Source organism: Thermobia domestica, chromosome 12, assembly GCF_964235325.1.
Source record: "Thermobia domestica chromosome 12, izTheDome1.hap1.1, whole genome shotgun sequence".
Lineage (NCBI taxonomy): Eukaryota > Metazoa > Arthropoda > Insecta > Zygentoma > Lepismatidae > Thermobia > Thermobia domestica.
The window spans coordinates 150,175,133-150,202,786 of NC_137465.1; the positions used below are offsets into that span (position 1 = coordinate 150,175,133).

The 27,654-nt window shown below is 36.2% G+C and overlaps 1 protein-coding gene across 3 annotated transcripts in view; it reads right to left on the reverse strand.

Moving 5' to 3' along the window:
- Window positions 1-27,654, reverse strand: part of LOC145666736 (uncharacterized) — a 101,166-nt gene that overhangs the window by 34,715 nt on the left and 38,797 nt on the right. For all 3 annotated transcript variants that reach the window (XM_081734272.1, XM_081734271.1, XM_081734270.1), the window contains one exon: window positions 17,487-17,617. In XM_081734272.1, coding sequence (XP_081590398.1) covers window positions 17,487-17,617 — 131 coding nt within the window. The remainder of the gene's footprint in view (window positions 1-17,486; window positions 17,618-27,654) is intronic.

The window sequence follows — 27,654 nt, forward strand, 5'->3', positions numbered from 1 at the left end:
CTTACAGCAGATCTGCAATTCTCAAACCACTCGTGACTGTTGACCATGCTGCTATACGGAGAGAGTAGTGCAACGCCCATAAAAACTGGACAATGAAGCAGTGGAAGACTGTCATCCGGTCGGATGGGTCTTCCTTTACATTGCTTCCAACTGCTGGCCGAGTTTACGTGTGGAAAACAGCGGCACAAGCGTATGATACAGACTGTTACGAAGACTGAAGAATGGCGGTGGTTCAGTGATGATTTGGGCAGCCTTACAGTACAGTGAGTACCTGAACCTTACATGACCTATTTACTGTTTTCGCAAGAATGTAAGTACCGCTGACTGGACTGACAAAAGTCCAGGTGCTCACAAGATGAAAAGATCCACCGATGAGCCGGTCCAATTTTTATTATATGCAGTACATAGTGAACAAAGCGTTCTTAACATTGAAAGAATTAAATGCACAAACTTCCGTTTCATTTAGTTTTCGGAAAGTCTGCGCAGCTTTCATTTCCTAATCATTTCTGCTGCAACTAAGAGTACGGACTGCTCATTTTCCAAGCGTAACAAAAATTATTAAGAAAGCTACCTGAGGAGTGCCATGGGTCAAGAAAAAATTAAAGGATTAGCAATTTTTTCCATCAAGGAATCCTTCATTAGGAAGTTGGACTTAGGAGTAATAGACAACTCTGCCGAAGCAAAAAGGAGGAAAGTTTAAGGAATGGTATATGTCATAAAATACTACATCGATAAAAGCTTTAACTAAGAATCTATCTGTCTATATAACTATATATATATTAGGGTGGAGTGAAAAGAGGACATTTTTTTTTCGAAATTTGATTGGCAAAAATTGGATCATGTTGTGTTACTTTACCATGGAAAGTTTCAATTCTATAAAATAATTTTTAGCCGGGGTGCAATGGGCCTTAAGTTTGATAGATTTTGTAAAGTTAAAAGAGGCCATTTTTTATTTATCTAAATTCGAATTTGGATATGAGACAAAAGTTGCATCATATCGCAATACTTCTCCATAGGAAATTTCAATTCTCTAAAACATTTTTAGTTTGGACGCAATGGGCTTTAAGTTTCATAGATTTTGTAAACAAATACATGTTTATTGTGTATTTGTGTAATTATTAGAGAGCTCTTCGCTTGAAGTAAACTGTAATTTAAGATTTGTTGTCGTGTCCAGATGGATTTCTAAAGCTATCGAAGTTCATATTTTAGGTTACAGGCTACATCAATCCAGAATTCACCACTAAGAGGTGGGTACCGTCGAATTCAATCCCTCCCCCACCTACATTAGATTGAATGTTTCATAATTTTCATTCACGTCTTCGTGCAAAATACTGTGACTTTGCTTCGAAAGTAGGCATGTAGTTTCTCGAGTCAATTTTCTGATGAATAAAGACATCTCTCTTTAGTGCCCCACATACTGAAAGAAGCCACTAATTGTTTTCACTAATCTTTCCACTGCTTGCGTATGACATGGGAACTCAGGGATATCAACATTTGTATTTTCTGAAGAGCAAATTTCTTGCATTTGTCATCTGTCACATAAGTCAGTATTGGCGGTTCTATTATGTTACACTCATTCCAGTTTATCATTTCTATGTAATTAATAGCCTCGAAGTTTAATACTAGCAATTCAAAGAAACGAATTTCAAAAGGTTTACAGTTTTATTCTGGATTGGAGAATTTTATCGACAGCAAGGATTCGTTTAGCTGATCTGTCGTCACCAATCATGCAATGAGACTATTCTAAGGATTCACATAGAATGCATTTCTGGGAATTGCTTTATTGACAGAAGTCTTGTATGGTTCTTGCAAATATCGCGAAAGTCTTATGGTCAAGAACAAAATTTTAACTCTGTATTTGACAAGAGGTTTCAGTTTGATGTTGAAGCACACTGGTGCATACACTTTTACCACGAACTTTGCAACAGTTTTAAACTCCACTGAAGGATTTGGCATTGATATATATAGACGCAAAAGTCTGTAAGCCGATGTTAACCAGAAGCATGCGCAAGTTTCCGAGGTTTCTTATCTGCTAGGCTTTTATTACAATCTTCTCTTACGACAGATTAGCATATTTCATAAAAGTACTTTTCATTGTAACTGAGATCACGCAAATTTAGAAATGTAAGAAGTTATGAAGAAATCTTTTCGAAGCCGCACATTGGATTTGTTTCACAATTCACAAATGATCTACCAATAGCAGGCCGGTGCTGGCCCACCGGGACATGTCTCGGTGCGCCCTCCGAAACATCACATTATATATAACGATACACTTTTATATAATAAATTCTTACAGTTGTCATTGATAAATAACCCATGATAAGTACAGTGTGTCTTTACGTAAGGCGCCCTTGCGAAACCACATCAAATATAAACAGTTTTATTTTTCTGTATGGCACAGTTCTGTACAATGAATACATACTGTTAGTAAAGAACCCGTGAAGGGTACAGTGCGCCCTTTGCATAAGGCGGTCTTGCGAAACCACATCAAAGATAAATGGTTTTATCCTTCTGTATGACACAGTTCTGTACAATGAATACATACTGTTACTGTTGTTAAAAAGAAAAGAAAATGTGAAGGGTACAGTACACCCTTTGCATAAGGCGCCCTTGCGAAACCACATCAATGAGAAACGGTTTTATTTTTCTCTATAGCACAGTTGTGTATATACAATAAATACATACTATTACTATTGGTAGAGAACCCGTGAAGGGTACCGTGCGCACTTTATGCAAGGCGCCCTTGTCCTGTGATTGTTCCTGTGTGTTTTAGAGCAGTATTGGAATAATCAGTGCCTATTGTATTTCTAAAATATAGCTATATTTATTTATTAGTATATATTTATTATTATATATATATTATTATTAGTATATATTTAGTATTATTTATTAGCTTCATTTTGTTTGACAAAAAATTCTTACAAGAACTAAAATTGTTTCTCTAGCAAAGAAATTTTCACAGTTTAGCTATTGACGCTATTAAACAAACCTTGGGTTTTAATACATAAAATTTCGCCCGTATATATACAGAGTATAACTTAATTAACATATCAAACTTTAGGAGGTGACTCCTGACACGGATATAAAACGAAAAATATACACCAACCTGAGTGAAAAAATGCCTCCTTTCGGCGCCTTGATCACATGAAAATTTGTCGGAAAGAAAGTAAAAACAGCCATAACTCAAGAACAGAACATCGGATCGAAGTCGGGTAAAAGAGAATGCCAATTATTTTTAGTCGTAGAACCCATTAGTGTACAATCGGATATAGTGCAGTGGCGGCGCAAGAGTGACCTTCAAATATACTGGAGTATTCCTATGAGTATTCTATCAAACGTTGAATAAGGGAAATGAACAACAATCAAGTACAAGATTTCAACAATCAAAAGTAATAGTACATCGTTCAAGTTAGAACAACACTTCGAATTCGAAAGAAAGAGAGATACACATGTGTGATTGATCTATTTTGTCCCAGCACAGAATGAACTCTCGATAGAAGAATTTAAATGAAGTCTTTAACGTATCATAGGTGTATCTTCTAGGCTAATGGTAATGGATGTCAAATGAACGGCTTTCTGTCCAAGTTACGAGTGTGTGAAAATGGAAAAAATAACTTTGAACCAGATTAGGTTTAAAACGACTGTGTATTGGAAAGTCAGGCGGCATGTAAAGAAATAACATGTAGTATCCAAAAATGCAAAGATCATATATGATGAACGAGTGTACAAGAGATTCTCCATATGACACAAGGATTCCCATATATTGCGTGAATACATATTGGGCAAAAGTAAGCTGTATTAGAATGATTAGTCCTCGTAATATGCTATTCCGTGGAATTTGATACTTCTGTGCACAGAAGCTACAAAAATTGACGAAACACGAGATGTATATGTTGCATAACGATACAAAGAAATGCGCTGGAACAGTATAGCCCTACTTAATTTATCCATTAGGTAAATCTTCTTCCAGGTATACTTTTGAGGGGCTTTTCCCTTCTTGGAGTTGGCAAACCGCACCTTAATCCTGAGCTACGAAAAACTACATTTCTATTGTGAATATACCAAAATAGTGTAGCCCACTTATATTTTGATTTTTTCACTGCTGGAAAAAATTTCTAGAAGAAAACACATGCAACAAATGGTGGAAAATCTTTTTCAGATGAAATACCTACACGGAACAAAGAAAATGTGGCACGTTTGCTTAGACGTAGCAGCACTTACGGAATTATCGTCCCTTGTGTGCCATTTGCGAATGGCTTGCAGAAGGCTGTATAGCAGTTTTTATGTGGAAGGCATAAATTAGCGTGGCGGTGTTGTAGTGGGCATCTGGCGCAACTTGTGAGTGACATACAGAGTCCGATGCTTTGGTATTACGTATGGAATTGCTGTATAACAGGGTAGAAAGTGTTGTTTACAACGGTAGAGTGTTGTGTTCAGGTATTCACGGTCGTGTAAAACTGTACACATTGATGTTTATATTAATTGCTTATATTAATCTGTACGTGCCTGCGCAGTGGTAGATTACCCTGTCCATGAGCAGGCAGATATACACCTCATTTATGGAGATGCAAGAGTAAATAGCCCAGAGGCGAGGCATTTATATCGTGACCGTCGCCCTCAAAAGAGAGTAACTGTCCTATTTTTTCCACGCCTCCGCATTCGCATTCGGGCGTTAGGGTCTCTTCAATTTTCCCTACTTGAAATCAGAGGAAATCGCACGATGTGGACAGTTGAATTTGAAGTCAGCGTACTGGGAATGAACAGAGACCGTTCTGAAACTAGCAGTAGCCATGTGTATGGCGTAAAAATCCACATGCAACTCTAGTCAGCAGAGAGATTGTGTGAGCGCGCGGTGCGGTATGGTGGATAATTTTGTGGTAGAACCTTATTTATTACCGGCCTAACTGTTTAGGAGTACGTACCTTTTATTTTTAAGTAATGTTATCCCAAAATGGTTAGAACATGTGTCCTTGAACTTAAGACAGCAGATGTGATCCCAGCATGACAGTGCACCTGCACATTTTGACAGGAATATGTAGACCTAGCTACATGAAACATTTCCAGATGATTGGATGTTGAGAGATTAACCTGTGTTATGACCACCTCGTTCACCCTACCTCACGCCCCTTGATTTCTTATTTGAGGGGTTATGAAACGCCTTTTGTATGCAACACCATCCACGACAGCTGAAGAACTTGTTGCTCGAGTTAATATAGCTGCGACAATCATCTCCGAAATTTCAGGTGTGTTTGACCGCACGCGGAAAAATTTGCTTCGCCGATGTCATCTTTGTAAAGCGGTCGGTCAATGGTTGACAATATCAGACAGTGAACTGTTATTCTTTACAGCTGTTTCGTGTACACATACTGCATTGCACACATACTGTAAAAGATACTTCTTAGTTTTTCATAGTTATCCTACTTTGTACGAAATAATAAATTGGTAGTTTTGTATTTCTTTGTATCATTGTGCAACACGCGCAACAGCTTGTGTTTCGTCGAGTTTCATTGCTTCTGTGCTCGAAACTATAATCTCCCACGGAATTACGTATTACGAGGAGGTAACCTTTTAATGCAACTTACTTTTGCTCAAATTGTATTCACATAATTTGTGGAAATCACTGTTATCATGTCAAGAATCACTTGTACTCTCGTTCATCATACATGATCTTTGCCGCCTGACTAGTTATAAACCTAATCTGGTTCAAAGTTATTTTTTCCATTTTCACACACTCGTAACTTGGACAGAAAGCCGTTGATTTGACATCCATTACCATTAGCCTAGAAGATACACCTATGATACGTTAAAGACTTCATTTAAATTCTTCTCCCGAGAGTTTATTCTGTGCTGGGACAAAATAGATCAATCACACATGTGTATCTCTCTTTCTTTCGAATTCGAAGTGTTGTTCTAACTTGAACGATGTACTATTACTTTTGACTGTTGAAATCCTGTACTTGATTATTGTCCATTTTCCTCATTCAATGTTTGATAAAATACTCGAAGAAATACTCCAGTTTCTTTGGGAGTTACCCTTGCACCGCCATTGCACTACATCTGATTGTACACTGATGGTATCTACGACTAAAAATAATTGGCATTCCCTTTTACACAATTTCGATACAACATTTTGTTCTGGAGTATGGCTGCTGTTGCATTTTCTCGAAAATTTTCGGGTGGTCATAGTTCAGAGGCATTTCTACACCCAGATTGGTCTACACTTTTTGTTTTATCTCGGTATCAGGAATCACCTCCCGACGTTTCGTATATTAATTAAGTTGTTACTATATATATATATATATATATATATATATATATAGGGTGTTTAATAAGTAATGGTCATAAATTAAACTGTAGATAGTACACGCCAAAACTAACAAAAAAGTCTTAGTAAACATGTGTCCGCAAACGCTTCGTAACGGAGATAGGGGCTGTCGAAAGTGTGGGAAAATGAAGTTTAGAGACGAATATCTCAAAAAGTATGAATCGGACAGAGGGCGGTCCAATGAATGACTATCGAAGTCAGACCTGCGCTATACAGAAATGCATGGTTGATAACTCTGCAATGCGCGCGCAAGGGATTCCCCAAAGAAACGGAGGGATTCCCGGAAAATTGTACAAGGAAAGGGGGATCGAGATTAACATCGAGGGCGAGTCTATCCACCAGTAATTCATAAGTCGTGGTACCAGGTAGAAAGCTTGAAAAGATACACAATGGCGGACAATGTTTACGTGCCGTGTGTGGTTGCATAACCAGCAGGAAATGAGAGAGGCAATCGAAGTGTGGTTGCTGATCTGGTTGCTGTCTCGTAGGGAAAGTCTCGCGATATAACCTAGCGGCCTCTACCGCATTCCCGTATGCTTTCCCGTACATAAAGTGCATGTCAGCATACTCAATATTACTGTACGTTGTATCAATGGCAAGGTAAGCAATAATTTAGCAACACACTAATAGCACTAATTAACACTGCACAATAGTATCCCCGTGGCTTTGCAACACTACTTAAACGATTGCACTGTTCCCCGCAATACGGTGAAGTAAGTACATCCACAACACTGTAAAGGCACGCACATTTGACACGTCTTCAACACAAAGAACTACTACATTCACTGTAGGCGAGAAAGACAAGTGAAGACAACGAACCTCTACACTCTGAGTCATTCTCCCAAGCTACTACTCCGGTACGACGAAAGCATGTAGACCTATAGCAGAACGCTTCAGGCAACATAATAAACAAACGTGGAAAGGCAAGCGTGTTTCCAATTCACGTCTGTAGTCGAAACAATGTAGTGTTCTTCCATACCATATTTACTGGATTACCAGCTGATTGACAAGAACTGCGTGCACAGTTTTTTTTTCTTTACGTATACGGCTGAACCAAATAATGAGCAACCTACAGGCGCTCGATTGATTGAGTTATTGTTTTTTTAAACGAGCTTAGGAGCTTCGAAGGACGGGACCTACGATTTGGAAAATCTGGGATCAGAACCACTGCATTCAGTAGGCACTTCAGCGGATTTGAACCCGCAACATCATGCAACCAAGGTGAGCTCAACGTCTGTTGCAACCCCGATTCAGTATTTCCAGCTGGCTTCCATGTTCTACCAGTGTTCCTTTTGGCCATTCCATTTATTTTCGCGCATCGTTTGTTTTACCTTGGTATTGGTACAGTAAAGGACTACTCTGTACATGTGGATTCGTCTTAGGAATGTGCTCTGAAGTAGTTCACAACATGCACCACCTCCTTTCTTCGATTGCCTCTCCCATTTCCTGTTGGTTATGCAACCACACACGGCACGTAAACATTGTCCGCCATTTTGTATCTTTTCAAGCTTTCTACCTGGTACCACGACTTATGAATTACTGGTGGATAGACTCGCCCTCGATGTTAATCTCGATCCCCCTTTCCTTGTACAATTTTCCGGAAATCCCTCCGTTTCTTTGGGGAATCCCTTGCGCGCGCATTGCAGAGTTATCAACCATGCATTTCTGTATAGCGCAGGTCTGACTTCGATAGTCATTCATTGGACCGCCCTCTGTCCGATTCATACTTTTTGAGATATCCGTCTCTAAACTTCATTTTCCCACACTTTCGACAGCCCCTATCTCCGTTACGAAGCGTTTGCGGACACATGTTTACTAAGACTTTTTTGTTAGTTTTGGCGTGTACTATCTACAGTTTAATTTATGACCATTACTTATTAAACACCCTATATATATATATATATATATATATATATATATATATATATATATATATATATATATATATATATAGATAGATAGATAGATAGATAGATAGATAGATACTGCTCCACAAAACTTAAGCAACTCAAAGAAAGTAGCAGAAAATAAAATTGCAAGATCACTGCACCAAGTATGATCAATAGAAAGACGGTACAGATGCACAACGCAACACAAGTGAAAGACAGCAATATGTACAGGGTGGCCAGAAATTTCAGAATCAAGATACCTCAACATATAAAACTGGAGTATGCGAGGGCATAGGCAGTCAATATGGAGTGTGACTACCAGGAACAGATACATAGGCACGATATGTGGTCTCCATGCTGTAAATCAGAGTATTTATCAAGTCTTGCGGCAGATGGTGCCACTACTGGAGGAGAGCGGTTCGCAGTACAGAGATGGATTGAGCTGCGCTATTCGCCGCCCAAGAGCATCCCACACATGCTCGATTGTATTCAAGTCCGGCGAGTATGCAAACCATGCAATGCGTGTAATGTTTTCGCTCTTCAGATACTCGGACACAAGATGTGCATGATGTGGGCGGGCATTGTCATCCATAAACAGGAATTCCGGACCAAATGCTCCGCGGAAATTGCGCACATGTGTATGGAGAATTTCATCCCGATAACGTTGTGCCTTCAAAGTGCCATGTTCCACAGTACGGAGGTCCGTTTTCCCATTCAGTATGATCTCACCCCATACCATGATGGAAGCACCGCCCAAGGACAGCCATTCAGCAATGAAGTTTGGGTGATAGCGTGTTCCTGGCTGACTCCACAGTAATGTTCGACCAGAATCAGACGACGGACTGTATCGAGACTCATCGGAGAACATAACGCGCGCCCACTGGTGTCCCCATATTGGCGACATGTTTCTGATACCATGTGTAACACGCACGTTTGTGCTCCCATTTCAATGACACACATAGCTCAGGCCTCCTGGCATAAAGTCTGCTGTATTGAGCCGACGACGAACAGTTTCAAGAGTAACACGTTGAACAACGTCTGGAACAAATCATTTGCCAGTTGAGAGCATGACGCTTGACGGTCACGTCTGGCAGCAATTGTGGGAAACTGGTTATCGAAGGCCGACAACTTTCTCGGACGACATCCTCCATGACGTCTACTGACTGTATGTCCATTTTGGAAGTGACTCCACAGCTTTGACAGAACACTTTCCTTCACATTGAATTTCTGCGCCCCGTTCACTTAGGATCGACTTAGTATCAATCGCGGAATTATTCGTCCGAGGTCAACGTCACTCAAATGCTGTCTGACAGCTATTCCAAGGTGTCTATACTTGAAATCCCACACAGGAATCACCAAACCACTGCTTCCATCCTCGGACACAACTAGGCTGTTATGAACGCTTCGTGGCAAAATCTGTTCATTGCGGTTGCGACGGTGCTACGCATGCGCTACAGCAGGTTCTCGCATTGCCTGTGCGTCTGTTTGTGTATGCATGCCTTATACTAGTGTTCAATGAGCTGCACACTTTCCTTATTCCACATTCGCTCTGGTTGCTTAAGTTTTGTGGAGCAGTGTATATATATAGGTATTCACTTTTCTATGGGCGCCCTTTTGGTAGACTTGACCATCGCCCTCCTTACAAGTAAACCTTACGTTTGGGTGAATCGAGTTGCTGGCTGAGACACATATGAGAAAGTAGTAGTAAATGCGGTCAGTATTTCAGTGAAGTTATAGCTGCGAAGCTCCAGGGGTTTAAGAGATACAGCTACCAGAACATCACATGGAAGTACAGAATAGTCTTCATACAGTTAGAGGTAAAAGCTCTGTAATACCTCTTGTAATGACAAAAGGTGAATAACAAATATATGGGTATATATTAGCACTAGGGGGAAGTCATATAGTAAGGGTATACCTGACGGCGGCCATCTTGAAATCCGCCATTTTGAATTAAGGCTAAGTTTTTAAAATAGGAATAGGGTCATGTGATACATCATTTAAGGCGCAAATATAATCAGAAGAACAATGGTGACGTTAATTTTGGTTTACGCCCAATTGGTAAAAAGTTACAGGGAAATTAAATGTTGTTGCAACATATGTATTAGTCCTTTACCTTATCTTGTAAATTTTGTGTTAATGAATTAGGTGTATTTTAAGAATTGCCTTGATGGCGGCCATGTTAAAATCCGCCATTTTGAATCAGACAAAAGTTTTAAACAAAACGCATAACATTGACACCTTATTAATAGCAAATTTTACCATAACTCTAATGGTATAACCATTTTTGCTTTATCATTAACCAGCACAAAATTAAATGGATCGCTCCTTACGACTACTGCTTTGACGGAATTGTTAACGACAAATGTGTCAAGTGTAACTCGATTGCCTTTGTCAGGTGTGCTCACTGTGAGCAGATCATTTGTGCAAGTCATGCACTCTTTTCTGAACTACATATTGATTGTATTAATTGAGGACTTTTCTGGAAGAAAGACCCAAGTTCAATTATGACAATTTCACTTTGTTCATTTTTCCTTAAATTAGCAACTTCTTAATGCGATAACAAATGCTGGTTAATGATAAAGCAAAAATGGTTATACCGTTGGATTTATGGTATAATTTGCTATTAATAAGGTGTCAGTGCGTTTTGTTTAAAGCTTTTGCTGATTCAAAATGGCGAATTTGAACATGGCCGCCATCAAGGCAACTTTACCATAGACCTAATATTTATCCACCTGCTTTTTATTTAATTATTATCATTAATACAAAATTTACAAGGTGGGCTAAAGGACTAATACATATGCTGCAACAATATTTAATTTTCCTGTAACTTTTTACCAATTGGGCGTAAATCAAAATTAACGTCACCATTGTTCTTCTGATCAAATTTGCGCCTTAAATGATGTATCACATGACCCTATTCCTATTTTAAAAACTTAGCCTTAATTCAAAATGGCGGATTTCAAGATGGCCGCCGTCAGGTATACCCTTACTATATGACTTCCCCCTACTCCTAATATGTACCCATATATTTGTTATTCACCTTTTGTCATTACAAGAGGTCTTACAGAGCTTTTACCTCCAACTGTATGAAGACTATTCTGTACTTCCATGTGATGTTCTGGTAGCTGTATCTCCTAAACCCCTGGAGCTTCGCAGCTATAACTTCACTGAAATACTGACCACATTTAGTACTACTTTCTCATATGTGTCTCAGTCAGCAACTCGATTCACCCAAACGTAAGGTTTACTTGTTAGTATCCCAGCACGGGCCTGACCAATAGGACCAGAGAAAGCGTACGGACCAGTAGTTACACCATCAATTTCTTTTAGTAAATGACGAAGTGTTAATTCTATAAAATACAATAAACATGTACACCATTGCAAGGGGCTCCCTAAGTGATTTTCGAGTAGTCTAATCACTACTTCTTTTGACGCAACATCAGTATTGGTGCCATCGCAGCCAATAGCTACCACATCTGATAGGTCCACATTATTTTCTTGTAACTCGCGGCAGATGGAACTAGCGATATTCTTTGCTGATACTGATCCGGTCAAAGAGGTATAGCCGAGAAATTTATTACCCAGTTCTTCAAGGATACAATAATGTTCTTCCATCTTCATATCTCTGTGACTTCCGGACATCACGAGTGTTTGGTTTTCATTCCATCAAAATAGATGGTACGATGTTTCACTTTAACAGTCTCTTTAGTTCTTACAATTTTACGAATTTTCGCAAGCTCTGTTTGTATTTTACTTACTGTCAATTATGCTCCATGGAATGTAACTTATGCTCCATGGATATGATCCAAAGGTTAGTGAGTCGTCGTTACGTTGTCCTGTTAAGTTTCTGAGGTATTTTTTTAAAAATGATTTTTAGTTTGCTAAAACTCCTTTTCTTGCCTTATAGTGAAAATAAATATTTGCCCAGATTTGCACTAGGGATGGCCAGAAAGTTTCGGTTCTGGGGGAACCGGTTCCGGTTCTTGGAGATCCGGTTTTCAGAACCGGTTCCAGACCTGGATCCGAATACCTGGTTCCAGAACCGGATCTTAGGAACCGGTTCCAAACCTGGATCCGAAAGCCTCTAAAGATTCGTGAAGGAGGCACAAAGTTCACCTTCAAAACACTGCAAAGGGGACCACGCTCTTGTGCGCTCCCGCCCAGACTCAGTTGTACATCCAGAAAAAAAATTCACCAGTAGGTGTTTAGCCAGTTGAGCCAAATGAGGTTGTCAGTTTGCCTGTTTAGTGAATAATTTTGCCAGTTACACAGTTTGTTTAGGCAAATGAGACAAGCGGCTGCCGCCTGGGGGTTTGCCTGTCACTTCACCATTTCATCTAGCACACTATTCACAGGTTGCCAGCAACTCGGGTTTAGAGTAGGGATGGCCACAAAGTTCTGGAACCGGTTCCAGAGCTGGATCTTAAAACCCGGTTCCAAAACCGGATCTTAGGAACCGGTTTCTGACCTGGATCAGAAAACCCGGTTCCAGAACCGGATCCGTTCAGAGCTGAAAACCAGTTCCGCCAGGAACCGGTTCTGGTCATCCCTAATTTGAACCCCCAATTCGGCGCCCGGGGCACTATCCCGTTTGCCCCTTTTGGTTACGTCACTGTTACCACCACAAGGGGCGGATCCAGGACCGACTTTTGGGGGGGGGCGGTGGGTTTTCATACTGCTAGTTAGAGCTACTTTTAAGAGCTTCAAACTCTGGGTTTTATTTATATAGATAAAATAAGAAAGTTTCCTCTTCTAGGCGATCGCCCCCCCCCCCATGGTTCCGCCACTGCCACCCACCAAGCTACTATACCAGTGACAATACAGCCGACAAGTTCATTATAGGATATCAGAAAAAGAATGTTGTTAAATAGCAAAAAGCTTCTTTATGGCAAATAGTTGATCACTTTTCGTCTTATTATTCCCAAATTTCAGGGCCATTGTGCTCCGACTGAAATGAATTTTAGAAAATTAAAAATTCTTGTTGTTATCTACTGATACAGAATGCATCTTTTCCCCTCTATCCACAATACAAATTACAATCTACTTTCAGCAAAGATTTGCCAAATAATTACATAGTAAATGAAAATTGATTTGCAAAATCTCAAATTTAAGGCCAATTGCGCCCCGGCTAAAGATAGTTTTAGAGAATAGAAATTTTCTATGGTAAAGTACTACGATATGATGCAACTTTGGAACACTATCCAAATTTGAATTTCGAAAAAAAATTCGCTCCACCCTAATATATATATATATATATATATATATATATATATATATATATATATATATATATATATATATATATATACAGAGAGATAGAGAGAGAGAGAGAGACAGGGTGTTCATTTATTATGTGGCCAAAATCCATTGATGAAATCCTCACACCTAAACAATTGAAAAAACCAATATGAACACAAGGCGGAAACCGCGCTGTTTCAGTTACGCGATGATGGAAACGAGGAAAGTATAACTTTAAGGTTGTCTAACTCGAAAACCGTAATACATGCTAAAGGCTGTTTAAAGAAATATCAGAGAAACTAGTACACTATCTATCTAAATATGCATATTTTAGAGTTAGGTCTTAGGTGGTGCAAATTCTATAGAAAGAGCTGGGGTATCGGAACCCTGATTCAAGTATGGGTAAGACAAAAAAATATATATATTTTGATAAAGAAAGTTCTAATTATCGGTTTATTAAGCTGTTGTGTCATGTACATGAGTATTATTATCTGTCAGTTTCACATTATCACCAAATTTTAATTTCCGGAATTATGCAACCATACATTACAGATTAACATTAAAGAAAAGTGGTTAATAACACTTGCAAAACAAGTTCTAACTTTAAATATAATTTGAGGACTCTGATCTACGCAAGAAGACATTCATAACAAACAAAAGATGCTAAACAAATGATAGCAGCGATATAGAAATTCGAGATTTAATTTAATGGATTGTTAGCTTTATTATTATTATTATTATTATTATTATTATTATTATTATTATTATTATTATTATTATTATTATTATTATTATTCTATTATTAGGGGCAGTTTCTCAAGGTAAGAATTAGGGGCACTGCCTCCCAAAGTAACATTCAACTATATTATTATTAATTTAGGAATTCACACTCTTAAACTCATCATGGTTAAACTCCATTACATAAGAACACAGTTTCTATTTTAAACTGGAGCTCTTTCATGGTTAAGATGTTAGCGTACGTGCCTTTGGCGTGAGAGACCCGGGGTCGGTTCCCAGCGGGAGCTCATATGATTCGGATTCCACGTTAAGCTGTAGGTCCCCGTCTCATGTAGCCTCGATACTGAAAGGGACGTTAAACTCAAAAATAAACCAATCTATTTTAAACCTTAAATTAACAATAAACAGTATGTACACTAATGATCGTTAGCTATATATATGGGGGTGTGTGTGTATATATCAGTGTTTTTTAAGCGGTATTGTATCGCAGTTTGCGATAGAAAATCATGGAAATGCAATGCAAATGAAGTACTACATCGCAAAATGTGATACACTTCTGATCATAAACTATTACCGAAGTGAGTTATTTTTGGAATGAAATACAGTAAGGGCCCTATTACATTAGGCCACCGGTGGCACAACTGCTGGCGATACAACACTCTCGAAAATCGTCCACCAGTTACGCAACTAAAACAAGACGAATATTTTCAGGAGAAAATGTCTTCAGTGAGTGAAAGCATGCTTCTCCTTGCCCTCTTGATAAAAAAAAAAAAAAAAAAAAAAAGAAAGAGAGAGAGAAAGACAGAGAGAGAGAGGAGGCGAAGGAAGAAGAAAGTGTAGATACACCGAATATTGATTTTAAGGGAAGATAAAGGGGTATATTACACACTATTCGATGATCTTTGTGCGTACGACACTAAGTTTTTCTCAATTACTTTCGAATGTCAAATTAATCATTTTTCCAATCCCTTGTCCTTGGGACTAAATTTGTAACTTCACAGCATTTCCGTTACCACCTTCATTGTTACTTGCCATTTTCTCGCGAATCAAAGGAAACAACCAACGCTACACACGGTGTAGAGACCTGCACGGGCCGAATTTTTCGGCCTGAGCCCAATCCAGCCCGAGTACCTAGGCCCGGCCCAGCCCGGGCCCGAAAAGTTTGGGAGATTTTCGGCCCGAGCCCGGCCCGGTCCGATAAGTTTTTCAAAATTTTTGGCCCAAGCCCGGCCCGGGCCCGATAATTTTTTTAAAAAATTAGCTCGAGCCCGAATCTTTCTCAAATTTAGTACTAAATTTGACCTAACCCTCAGAAACATTTTCTAAACTCTGGTTCACAACCTGACGCTTGCCTCCCGAATGGTACCATTGCTTCCTAGAACTTTGCCTCTCACCGAGAGAACAAACACTCCATTCCCTGTAACAAAAATCTAACTTAATTGATTTTTAGCATAAAGTGAAGTTGGCAATATTGTTTAGCGACAGGCAAACATTCCCACCTCTTCTTTTTTATATTTTGAGTTCAGTGAAGGTCAAGGTCAGAGCTCAATTTACCGCATAATGCCTGCAATCCTCTATAGTGAAAGTGGAGCCGCTAAGCAACACAAAACATTTTTGCATTCTTTGTAACATTTTTCACGGACACACTTCTTCAACGTTTGGCTTTATTCCAATTATCGTTTAACGAAAGTCAATAATTATTAAAGAATTGCAATTGATCGGCCCCAGTCCGGCCCGATCTGAAGAGAAATCAGTGTCGGCCAGCCCAAGCCCGGCCCTGCCCAAAGAAATAACAGTGTCGGCCCGCCCAAGCCCGGCCCGGCCCAAAGAAATAACAGAGTCGGCCCGCCCAAGCCCGGCCCGCCTTCGTCGGCCCGCGCTGAGCTCGTCCACCAGCCGTCCACCAATTTCTTGGTGGCGCCAGCAGTTGCCCTAGTGTAATAATCTCTGTAATAGTTAATGCCCCGCCACGTCCTCCGTCCACTTGCTGCGTCACCGGTGGTGCAACCGTGGCCTAATGTAATAGGGTTCTAAGTATATCACTGTCTTTTCTTCAAGGCAGAACGGTTTTCTTTCGATGTCACATGTATCCTACTAGCAAATGTTCAGTAATAAATATTCCCTTAATCGAAAACTCGATCTTTCACCTTTGTGTGTATTTTATTAGGTTCTCAATGATACAAACCAATTCACTACGGACTATGTACCACATTACTCGAGACTGATCATAAGAATTATGGGTAAGATACTTTTTTGGGGGGGAGGGGTTTCATCTTACGTTTTGAGAAAAAGATCAATAGCAAAAATACGGGACTTTAGTTGTAGTTCTACTCTCTTTTTGTTGCTCTTCTAGCTTTTCATAGTTGTTTCAAGCTTTCACAAACAACGCATCCAGTTCAGTGGCGGCTTTAGCGGGTAGGCCAGGTAGGCACGGGCGTACCGAAAAATTTGAAATATATATAAACGCTAAAAGATACAATAAAGAGTAAATATATTTTCGACTATTTACATTAATGGTAGGTAATTATTTAACAAGTAGCATCAACCACTACTGTAAAAGTGATTTCCTATTGTCATCAATCAAATTTGTATATGTATGCATAAGCGAGGGAGCGGGCCTACCCAAAGTTAAAATCCTAAAGCCGCCCCTGATCTAGTTGCTACATTGCATTGGTCCATAAATATTATTTTTGGTAAGTCTTTTTGTTTTTCATTGAAAATAGAGAAAGTAGAAAAGTGGGAAAATAGACCTAAACTTAATCCTAGTACCATTTGAATGCAACATTAGAAAATTAACATTTGTGTGCAATTATGTAACTTATTGTGTCCTTATCGGGAAAATGAAGGTTCATTTCGTAGACTGCATAGTTCCAATTTTTAGTTTCGGATTCAGTACTTAATGAAAAACTCAATATGGACTCATTCAAAAGCAACTACTACCTTACAGTCTATAAGATAAAGTCTCTTTTTTTTTTTGAAAAAAAAAAAAAAAAAACTCCCTCATCGACTCGAGATCTTCCGATCGACCGCTCGCACCATGAAACAAAACCAGACTAAACATAAGTTTATCGATTTTCTCCTTAAAACCGCTTACGATCTAGAATCTACTATCCACTATTTTCTAAACAATGTTATCATGTTAAGTCTGGTTCTACACACTTGCTTCTACTTCAAGGTTTAACTTTATATTTTATAATGAGGGTCGTTAACATGATATATTTTAGATAAATTTTAAGAGAATTATTCAATTTTTCTCTCATACTTTATATTTAGAAGAATATAAAAAAATTAATTACCTGAATATCCTCTAAGCATACCACAAAATGGCGCATTGTATCCCTCTTGTCTGCTATTTAATATTGAAACTATGTCCACAACACATGCACCGTCTATGGCTGGAGCCAGCAGAGTTTCCATGAAATCAATTCTACAAGATATCATAGAATATATCTCAGCATGACGTTGCAGTCAATAAAAGAAAAATAAAGCATGCTAATAAGTCCACATTTGTAAAACAGAATATACAATTTGTTGTTTTCTCACGGAACTGCTTTTCGTAAATAATAATAATAATAATAATAATAATAATAATAATAATAATAATAATAATAATAATAATAATAATAATAATAATAATAATAATAACAATAACTAAACATGAAATATTACTGGACTGTTACCACAAAACCCTTCGAAGGAGCGATGTCGAACCCTTCTTATGAGAAGGTCTCACCAAGATCGAACCAACGCCCTCCTAAGGAAGTAAAGAAACATGATAGACTTAAGAATGCACACGAGACGAGACAGAATTTTCCTGACAAAATCCGAGTCGAGAGACAGCTCTTCCAATAGAGAAATACATTTTTTGAATTGAGACATCACTTTTATACTACATTTTCGAGACGAGACAGAGTCAAATCTTGTCTCGTGCGCATCCCTACTGTAACGATTAACATTTATGCACGATTGCTTATTATAAGCTTTAGGGCAAAAAGTGCTTCTAAATATTGCATTAACCAGAAGAGAAAGAAAAAGAAAAGTAGTTTAAAAAATGTACTAATTAATACCAAGGATCTTATAAAATAGAGGATCTGCTCTTACAACAAAATGTTGAAGCCATACGTCACAGTTTCTCCTCCCCTACTCTGCCCACTCCGCCCACTCCGCCCAATAGGATCGCGCTGTTTTGAGCCAACAATCATGGCGGAAACGAAAGTAGCTAATCAGACGATGGTAGAAACGAGAGTAGCCAATCAGAGTGCCGATACTCGGTTGCTTTTTGGCTTCACCGATTTAATAGGATGAAAATATATATGGGCAGATCCTCTATTTATAACATCCTTGGTTAGGCTACTGATTTGTTTGTTGATTATTATTGAAGTTTTTATGTGGATTTCTATAATTTACTTCTCGTTATGGTAACGAATCTGTATTGGTTCCGGTTACCAGGAAATGGTACGGTATCTACGTACTTAATTATCAATATAGTGAAGATGCGGTCTAACAGATCAGAACGTCGAATTAGAAGGACGTATGTAAGTTTATTGTTCTGTATACGTCAGATAATTATAATATATTGAATATTGAGGCTAGTAGAAGCAGACAAAGTATTCTACAGGTACCGTTAGGTACTATAATTAATATAGAAAGTACTATGCTGTGTTGGCATCGGGTTGGGTTAGGTCATTAGGGTTTGTTGACCTGTTTACGTGTATTGGAAAGTTGTTATATTTCTGTTTTTAGTTGTGATGACATGGAAAGGTCTTTTTCGAGTTTGTATGCGTGTCTTTCTATACTGGCTATTTTTAAAAATAATAATAATGGAAATTTGAATTAAATCTGTTGATACGTCATTTTGAGAGAATAAAAGATTACACGAACAATATGTGAGAGAGAGAGAATAAAAGATTACACGAACAATATGTGAGAGAGAGAGAATAAAAGATTACACGAACAATATGTGAGAGAGAGAGAATAAAAGATTACACGAACAATATGTGAGAGAGAGAGAATAAAAGATTACACGAACAATATGTGAGAGAGAGAGAATAAAAGATTACACGAACAATATGTGAGAGAGAGAGAATAAAAGATTACACGAACAATATGTGAGAGAGAATGTGTGATACGCACTGGAATCGAACCCGGGACCCTTATTATTGGAGATGAATACTGTATGATGGGAGGGAAATATTTATTCATGCGTGACTTTTCAATTTGTTGGATCATATCTTTTTCATTATTTCGCTTTTTATTTTTATTGGTTCGTATGCCAGAGCATACTCCTAAAAGCAACTATGTTGTGAACGTGGTAAAACTTCGTGTACGGTATGATACACTATGATGGTACATATACAGAGCGTGGTTTCCGTACGTCTGTTGCTGATGAACTTAAGACATGAACTGAACTTTTCGCGCGCTTTTGGAAAACCGGTTGGGTAGGAGTGATGATGTGTGCTTGCTAAAACTGGAATTTTAATACAAAGGAAGGCCATTGACACGTTTGGTAACCATTACAGAATGCCGCCAGACTGATAGAAATAACTTTGGCGCCACGGTAGGTGAACAAAAGGAAGATTGCAAATTGGGGACAAACTAATAAAAATAACTTTAATGTTGGGAATGCCGAACACGTGATTACCTTGCGGTTATGAAAATACTTTAAATACAGGTTATAAGAGACAAAATATATAAAGATACATCATGCAGTCGTATGAGAAGAAGGATCTTTGCAATAGCAATATTGAAGCAATATCTGATGCTGAAACAGAAATATACGAATCATCGTCAGATGAAGAATTTGATTTTGATGCATTAGATTCACCAGCGCTAACAGTTTCATCAACACCGCCATCATCTCCAATTGTATTATCAAGAACATCACGATTTTGGGCTTTAGATTGTTGTTGTAATAGTGAAAAAGTGGATCGCGAATGTATAAAGAAGGCTATTGAAAAATGGAATTTTAATGAAACACTAATATGTGAGGGATGTACGACAGGATCTAATCATGATTTTGATCATGATTGTATGACGACGCGTCCAGAATTATTGGAAATCCGTGCTTGGAGTATTATAGCAAGTCCTAGTGTTGAAGATGATGTGTTTTATTTGTACGCAAACACGCATATTATCGGACTATTAACAAGAGAAAAATTTTATGACGCCTATGTGGAATTATTAAGTGATACAGACTATTTACCGGAATTACTAGAGATCTTCATAAGAAAAGACAAACGGAAAGCGAATATTTCAGATTGAAAAAATGTATTCGAATAGTGCTAGTGTCTCATGTGTGTTATGTAATGGTGAAAACATTAATGTGAACTGTGTATTAAAAACTATAAAAGTATACTTACACAACAATAATCCAATGGAATGCGTGGAATGCATGTTACATCTTCCTTATGAATGTAGACATTTTCATAATACTGGATCATTTGCAGTGAAGTATTTATCTCTTGACAAAACTCTTAGTGAACTCTTTGAAGTGTTTGAACAAGAACATAGTGAAATCTCATTTCGATGCTTTATGCAAAAAACTTGTGATCTTTTACAAAATACAGAATTTGTTGGACAGATAATTCCGTTTTTTATTTTTCATACAAATGAAATTTCACCATGTGTAAATCAGTATATTATTGATATTCAAGGTTTTAAAATGTCTGATAACGAATTTATTATTCGTGAGTTTTGTTTAACTGCATGCGATGATACAGTAAATTTCCATTGCTTGGTAAAATCACCAGTTGAATATAATTTATTATCACTAGGATGTCAAAAACAAATTGACTGGTTAACATTAAATTTGCATGGATTGAAATGGGATAGCAAAACTGGATATACTGTATCATGCATACGAAACCTTGTATATCAATTATGCGCAAAGAATTCAACCTTTTATTGTAAAGGTTTAGAGAAATCTCTTTGGATTAAAAGAATATTTGCATTAGATAATGTCATTGATTTAGAAACAAAACATTGTCCTTCATTAAATGAATTATGTGGAAATACATTTAATGAATATTGTTCTTTTCACACAAGTATTGTAAAGAAATCAGGATGTGCATATCGTAATGCACAACAGTTGAATTATTGGTGGAAATATGAAAGATCAACAGCATTAACTAATGCATTATCAAGATTGTAATGAGGAATTGTAAATAAAATGCATGGGTGTAAGTTTAAAAAATTTATTGTAAATTAAAAATGTAAATTAAAAAAAAAATAAAAAAAAAAATAAAAAAAAATTATTTGTGTTTTCTTTTTAAAAATTTGTTTACATGTTTATAAACAATAGCATCATTCTTTTTCAAAATTTTCTTGTTAAACAATTTTAAACACTTTTCAAATGATTGAGTGCGAATAATATGATGCAGAAAATATAAGACAAAATAACCACATAACACAGAATTATCATGTTGATATTGTTGAATATTTGTAAAGTACATTTTAGTATTTTTCGACAAAAAGTTTTTTATTTCCTTGGGAATGTCCATAGCAAGACTATCAAAGTAGTATCCATGTTTTTTCTTATTGATGTACACTGCAACCCAGTGGGAACCAGCAGAATCAGATGTATCAAGATTAATCACAAGTGCCGCAGGAGGTTTTACCGTTACAGGAAGTTTGTCAATAGGGTAAATTCCAGTAACACTTGCACCAGTTACTTTATCAGTTAGTAACACTTTTAATAATTCATCACTATACATGATAAAGATTATTTTTAATTGTAGTAGGTATGTAATTATCACTGTTATTCACATGTAACACATAATCATACACTTTCACATATTCACTATACAGTAATGCTTCATGAACAGTACATCTATATTGTCCGAAACGATGCTTATTATGTGCACACCGATGAACGTGAAAACTTAATGCAGTATACTTTGGACAGTTTATTTCTTCCAAATTTGTAACTTCTCTTTGAAGAATTTCTTGAAGAAAACACTTTCTATTTATTCCGTATGTGTATATGGTTGTAGTATTTGAACAATATGTTTGAAGAATTTCCTTAAGATGTGAATATTCTACATCCCCTTCGTGCCAGGTAATGCCATACACATTCTCACCTAGATATTTGTTTGTGCTTATGATTGGCTCAGATAAGTTATTTAAAGGAAATGGTGGTTTAAAAACCCAATTTTGAAAAAAGGGAACGTCAGGATTTACAATGGCTAGCTCTTTTATAATAAACTCATCTTCGTTATCATGATACGCCGAGAAGTGAACAACAACCCGCATTGTACTCAACTAAATAAATTAGAAGGTGTTATCAGTATAAATATTTCTGTCTTTGTCTATTTGTGCTAAAGAATCGAATTGTGCGTACACAATGCATGTAACAGGTTCAGTTAAAGTTTCTGAAAATGATACTTTTAAATTTACAGGGGAATCGCGTACTACATCCCACGTGTTATCGTCTAAAGTTCCTGTTGGAGATAGAATAAATGCATACAGAGCATATCCGTTTGGATACTCATCAAGAGTAACAGTATGTGAATAATTTTGATAATATATACCAGTACCTGAAATCAAAGTATAGTAACTTAGAAGGTATAAATTATTATTAAAATCAGGTGTGAGGGGGTTGGGAGGAAATGATTTTGAACCGACTTGTAATTGCAGTTTGTTAACGTTAAAGTTTCGAAATTCAAAGGGATTAAGATGTGATTTCCCATTGAAGGCTGTGTTGGAGATGAAACCAATAATCAGGCCTTTAGGAACATTACCCAGGAAAAGATTATCAAGGCTGTAAGACTTTACTTGTGCAGGTATAGTATAAGATCTTGTTTCCACTCTCGTCAGAGGTAACTTGGCTGTTTCCGAACCCATTCGTGTATTTAATTGCATAGCTAAATCTGCAGCTACATCAATACGTCGTACATGAAGAATAATTTCCTCAAGTGCAACTTTATAACTTGTATTTTCAGCAGACATTAAGCAAAAATTATCTTTACTACGATGTAGTTTTACACGCAAACTTACTTTGTTAGGAAGCATACGATCTAAACTTACAATATCCGTATGAAGACGACCATACATTTCAAAAGATTTACTATTTTTCACCTTATTAGCACGTTTTTGAAAACCAGCATTTGTATTATCTAATTTATTAAAATTTTTTGCAGTATCTTTATGCCACATGGCACATGCTAAATGTGTTTGAGAAGCATCATGAGAATAATTTAATAATGTTTCAATGTATGCACGATAAGGATAAGATCCTGATGAAGAACTAATTAATTTATCATTTAACGAAATATCAATTTGACTAAATAAAGAATGTAAGAAATTATTTACGGGTGCGACAACATCATCGTTAGCTAAAGTTGTACCATCAGCTTTAGTAATTTTACAACGTACATAAAGATATAGATATGCAGGATGAATAAATTCACCTGTTTCTCCCGGAATAACAAATTCAATAGGTCCTTCTGAGGTTAATGTAGAAATAGGACGATATTCAGCATTTGTAGTTGCTTCAATAGCTGTTTGTGTCATTGGTATAGAAAAGAAATCAAATTCATTGGTACAACATTCAAAACTATTTGAATTTAGGAACGCCATTATGAAAAGATGTCCTGTATATGTTTACGTTTTGTTGGTGGTCCAAACTTTACAATTGCAGGAGCTTTCCTCTTGCGTGACCGTCTCTTGCCGTTACCAGTTAGCAACTGTCCAACTTTATTAATTGCTTTTGTCTTTAAACTATTACCAGCTTCTTTTACACGTGCACGAACCGATTCTTTAAATGGTCGATTTTCTAATACATCACCCGCAACTTGCATACCGGTTTGTAATGCTTGACGTCCTACAGTTTTTGCACCTTGTTTAAGAAATGGTAAAGCAAAACGGAATAATCCTTTAAAGAAACTACCTATACCATGTCCCCTTTGATATACAGGTCCTGAAAAATATGGTATTCCGCGCCCACGATGATAAGTAACACGTCTTGCTCTCATTTTATTATTATTATTATTATTTAGAAGATGCCGGAGAGCGTTTAAAATGTAGTGTTACGGTCAGTGTCCCAGAACGAAATGGCAAATTTCGCCCTGCATGATCTTTTAATAGTATTTCAATAGTGTTAAAACAAAATTTTGCAAGTGGCATATAATGAATATCTTCAAATGTAATTGTTTGAACTTTTCCATATTTAATATCAGAGATTGTTGCTATACGTAATAATGGTGCTTTTGTATCACCTAAAAATTGATATTGTATAATATCTGTATAAATAAAAATTTGATGTGGATATCCGATATCTATGTATGGTTGTTTAAATCCGTGAGATTCTTTTACAAGATCTGATTTTTCAGAAAAACCTAATTGTAAAGCTAATGTAGGCGACAATGTAACTGATTCTACATGTTCATCACATTCAACATGTACAACATTTGAAAAACTAAATTTTATAAAATTCGATATTGCGTTTAATTCTTCTAGTAAATGATGAATGGATGGATAATATCCAACAAGAATTTTACTTTTCATAGGTTCTGCATTTTTAAATTTGTACCATACAACGTTTTCACCCGCGGTAACATTATAACATGTTAATGGAATATGTACTTCACTTAATCCTACATACCAATCGGATTCTGATAAACGAATATTATTTTTTAATTGATTAATAAAATGTGTTGGACTATTTGTAGGATATACATCAGCACTAGCATTTGAAACTAATGTAATGTAAAAACTATCATCAATACTTTCAGAAATCATTTTCGTTTAAAGTGAAGTGTTAGGTTTGAAGTTCCAAAACGAAATGGTAATTTTAACCCGTGTTCATCTTTTAAGTTTACTTCTATTGTATCAAAATATTTCTTTTCAACTTTAACATAATGTGGTGTGTGAAATACAAAAGATTTTACATGACCGTGTTGTACATTATATGCACTAAGTTTTCGAACTAATGGACCTATATTTTGTTGTTGTTTTACAATATCAATGCAAACATTAATTGTATTGGGAATATTATAATCTAAATCACATGGAAATTTTCCACGTGCTAATATTAATTCAACATTTTTAACTTTTGTGTATATAACATTTTTAACATCAATCGTATTTTCATTAATAAATCCAAAAATATGTTGTAATCCTGGTGTAACACCAATCATACATTGATCTTCTAATTTTAAAGAATGTTTAATAACAATTTGATTTTTATTTTGTAAATAGTGTAACATACGAACATTTTCAGGAATTAATTGTAGAATTGATTCAATTGATGAATAATATCCCGGTGTTATTGGAACATGGTAGCGTTCAACTTTATCATCGATAACATTAGTAATTATAATTTCTTCATTTTCACCAACATTGTAAAAACTCCACGGAATATTAATTTGTGTTAATGCAACACCCCATTCCCCATCACTTAAATCAATAGGTTGTGCCAATTTAACTCGAAATGATGATGTGGTATTATTATCAAAAAGATTGCTACTTGCATTTGAAGGAAGAGTAACGTAAAAGTCGTGTGTAAAGTTCGAATTCATTTTGCAGACTGAATAGAATCTGATCTAATCCACGAATTCATACTTGATGGATATCCTAACCATTTTACATACATCCACCCTTTTTTACGTTTTAATACTTTTTCAATGAGATATGTTTTCTTTGAATTTATAATTACTTTTTGTAATTCTTGTGCATAAAATATTCCTTTAATTTCTTCACCGTTCCAATCTTTTAATTTGTAAGTGACAGGATCTGACTTAATACATTTGTCAACAATAAATATTTCTTGTGACCATTTAGGTAAATATCCTTTTTCTAATACATGTTTATACTTACTAACACGTACATAATCACCCTCATTAAATTTACATGTTATATTCTTTTTATTATTTTTATTTCCGTATAATGTCTCCCACACTTGATTTACATTGGAATCATTTACTTGTGCAGGTGCCATTTTAATACTTGAATGGTATGAATGATTATAATTTTTTACAATTTGATCTAATACATTAATATAACGATAAGTATTCTTTGCAGTAAAATAACGATACAATCTTTCTTTTAATGTCCGTATAAAACGTTCTGCTAACGCGCATTTAATTTCGGAATGAACACTATAATGATTAATTTTATATTCTTTAAACAATTGTTTTACATGACGATTATAAAATTCACCGCCTAAATCTGTTTGTACGTTAAACACGGGTAACTTGAAATTTTTAAAAATTTTTGTTATTGCTTTTACCATTTCAGGGCCTTTCTTTGTTTTTAACGGAACACAATATGCATAACGTGAAAAAATATCAATACAACATAATATATATTTATAATTATTATTATACTTTGCAATATTTTGCATATCTGCTAAATCCATTTGTAATGTTTCATTTGGTGCACTAACATAATACTTTTTACGTTCAAAAACTTTACGAGCTGGTGCATGTAATGTATAAGCATCTTGAGAAGCTAACCAATTTTTAATTTTCTTTTTAGATAACTTTGTTTTGCGTTGTAATGTTTGTATACTTGATAAAGAATCAGGATTTGAATAATCATAATATATTTTTGATAATTTTGTCATTTTTACATACTATATTCTTTCCACTGTTTAAATAAATTAGCAACTACTGCAGGACTAGTAGATTTTCTTACTTTACGAATACGTTGTCTACTACTACTACTACTACTACTATTTACTTTTGATGCTGGTGTGCTAATAGGTGTACCAATAAATTCTTTAGGAACATTAAGATCTTCTAATAAATTTTTAAATTCATGAATACCTAAAGGATTTCTTGAATATTTTCTTGTACGAACAACATCATTTACTAAATCTATAATATTTGAACCTGGTATTGTTTTTCCTTGAATACGTACAATGCCAGACTTATCCCACTGAATTTTATCAGAACTTGTCAACTGTTTTAATAATAGATCTGTTTTCCTACGAAGTGTTTTCGGTACTGATTGTAAAATGTCTGATACAAATGGTAAAATAGAAGTATTGCTATCTTGTTTGGAACTTGATGATAATTTTTCTTCTTCTTCTTCTTGAATGATAGGTAAAGTAATAGGCTTATGTGAAGAAGAAGATGTATACTGTAAATAACGATGCAAAGCTTGTTGATATAATTTCCACTTTTGTTGTACACTAAGATCACGACGTTTTAAGATATTATTCATTTCTTCATCTAAACGTGACTGATGTGAATCTATGGATTTAAGATTTGATTGAATTTCATGTACAGCATTTTCAGGAACTAAAATCATTTTACGTAATTCTGACATATTTAACGACTGAAAATACTACTTCCTACTGCTGCAAGAAGTGGTCCCAAGATTAACGGTAAAAGCGCACCACCTTTTTGTAGTAACAACTTCTTCTTTTTATTTAATGCAGTACGCTGCTGAGATAGAGCACGTAAGATCTTTTTATGTCTACGTAAACGTTGCTTCTGACGAGAATTTAAAGGAATGTTTCCT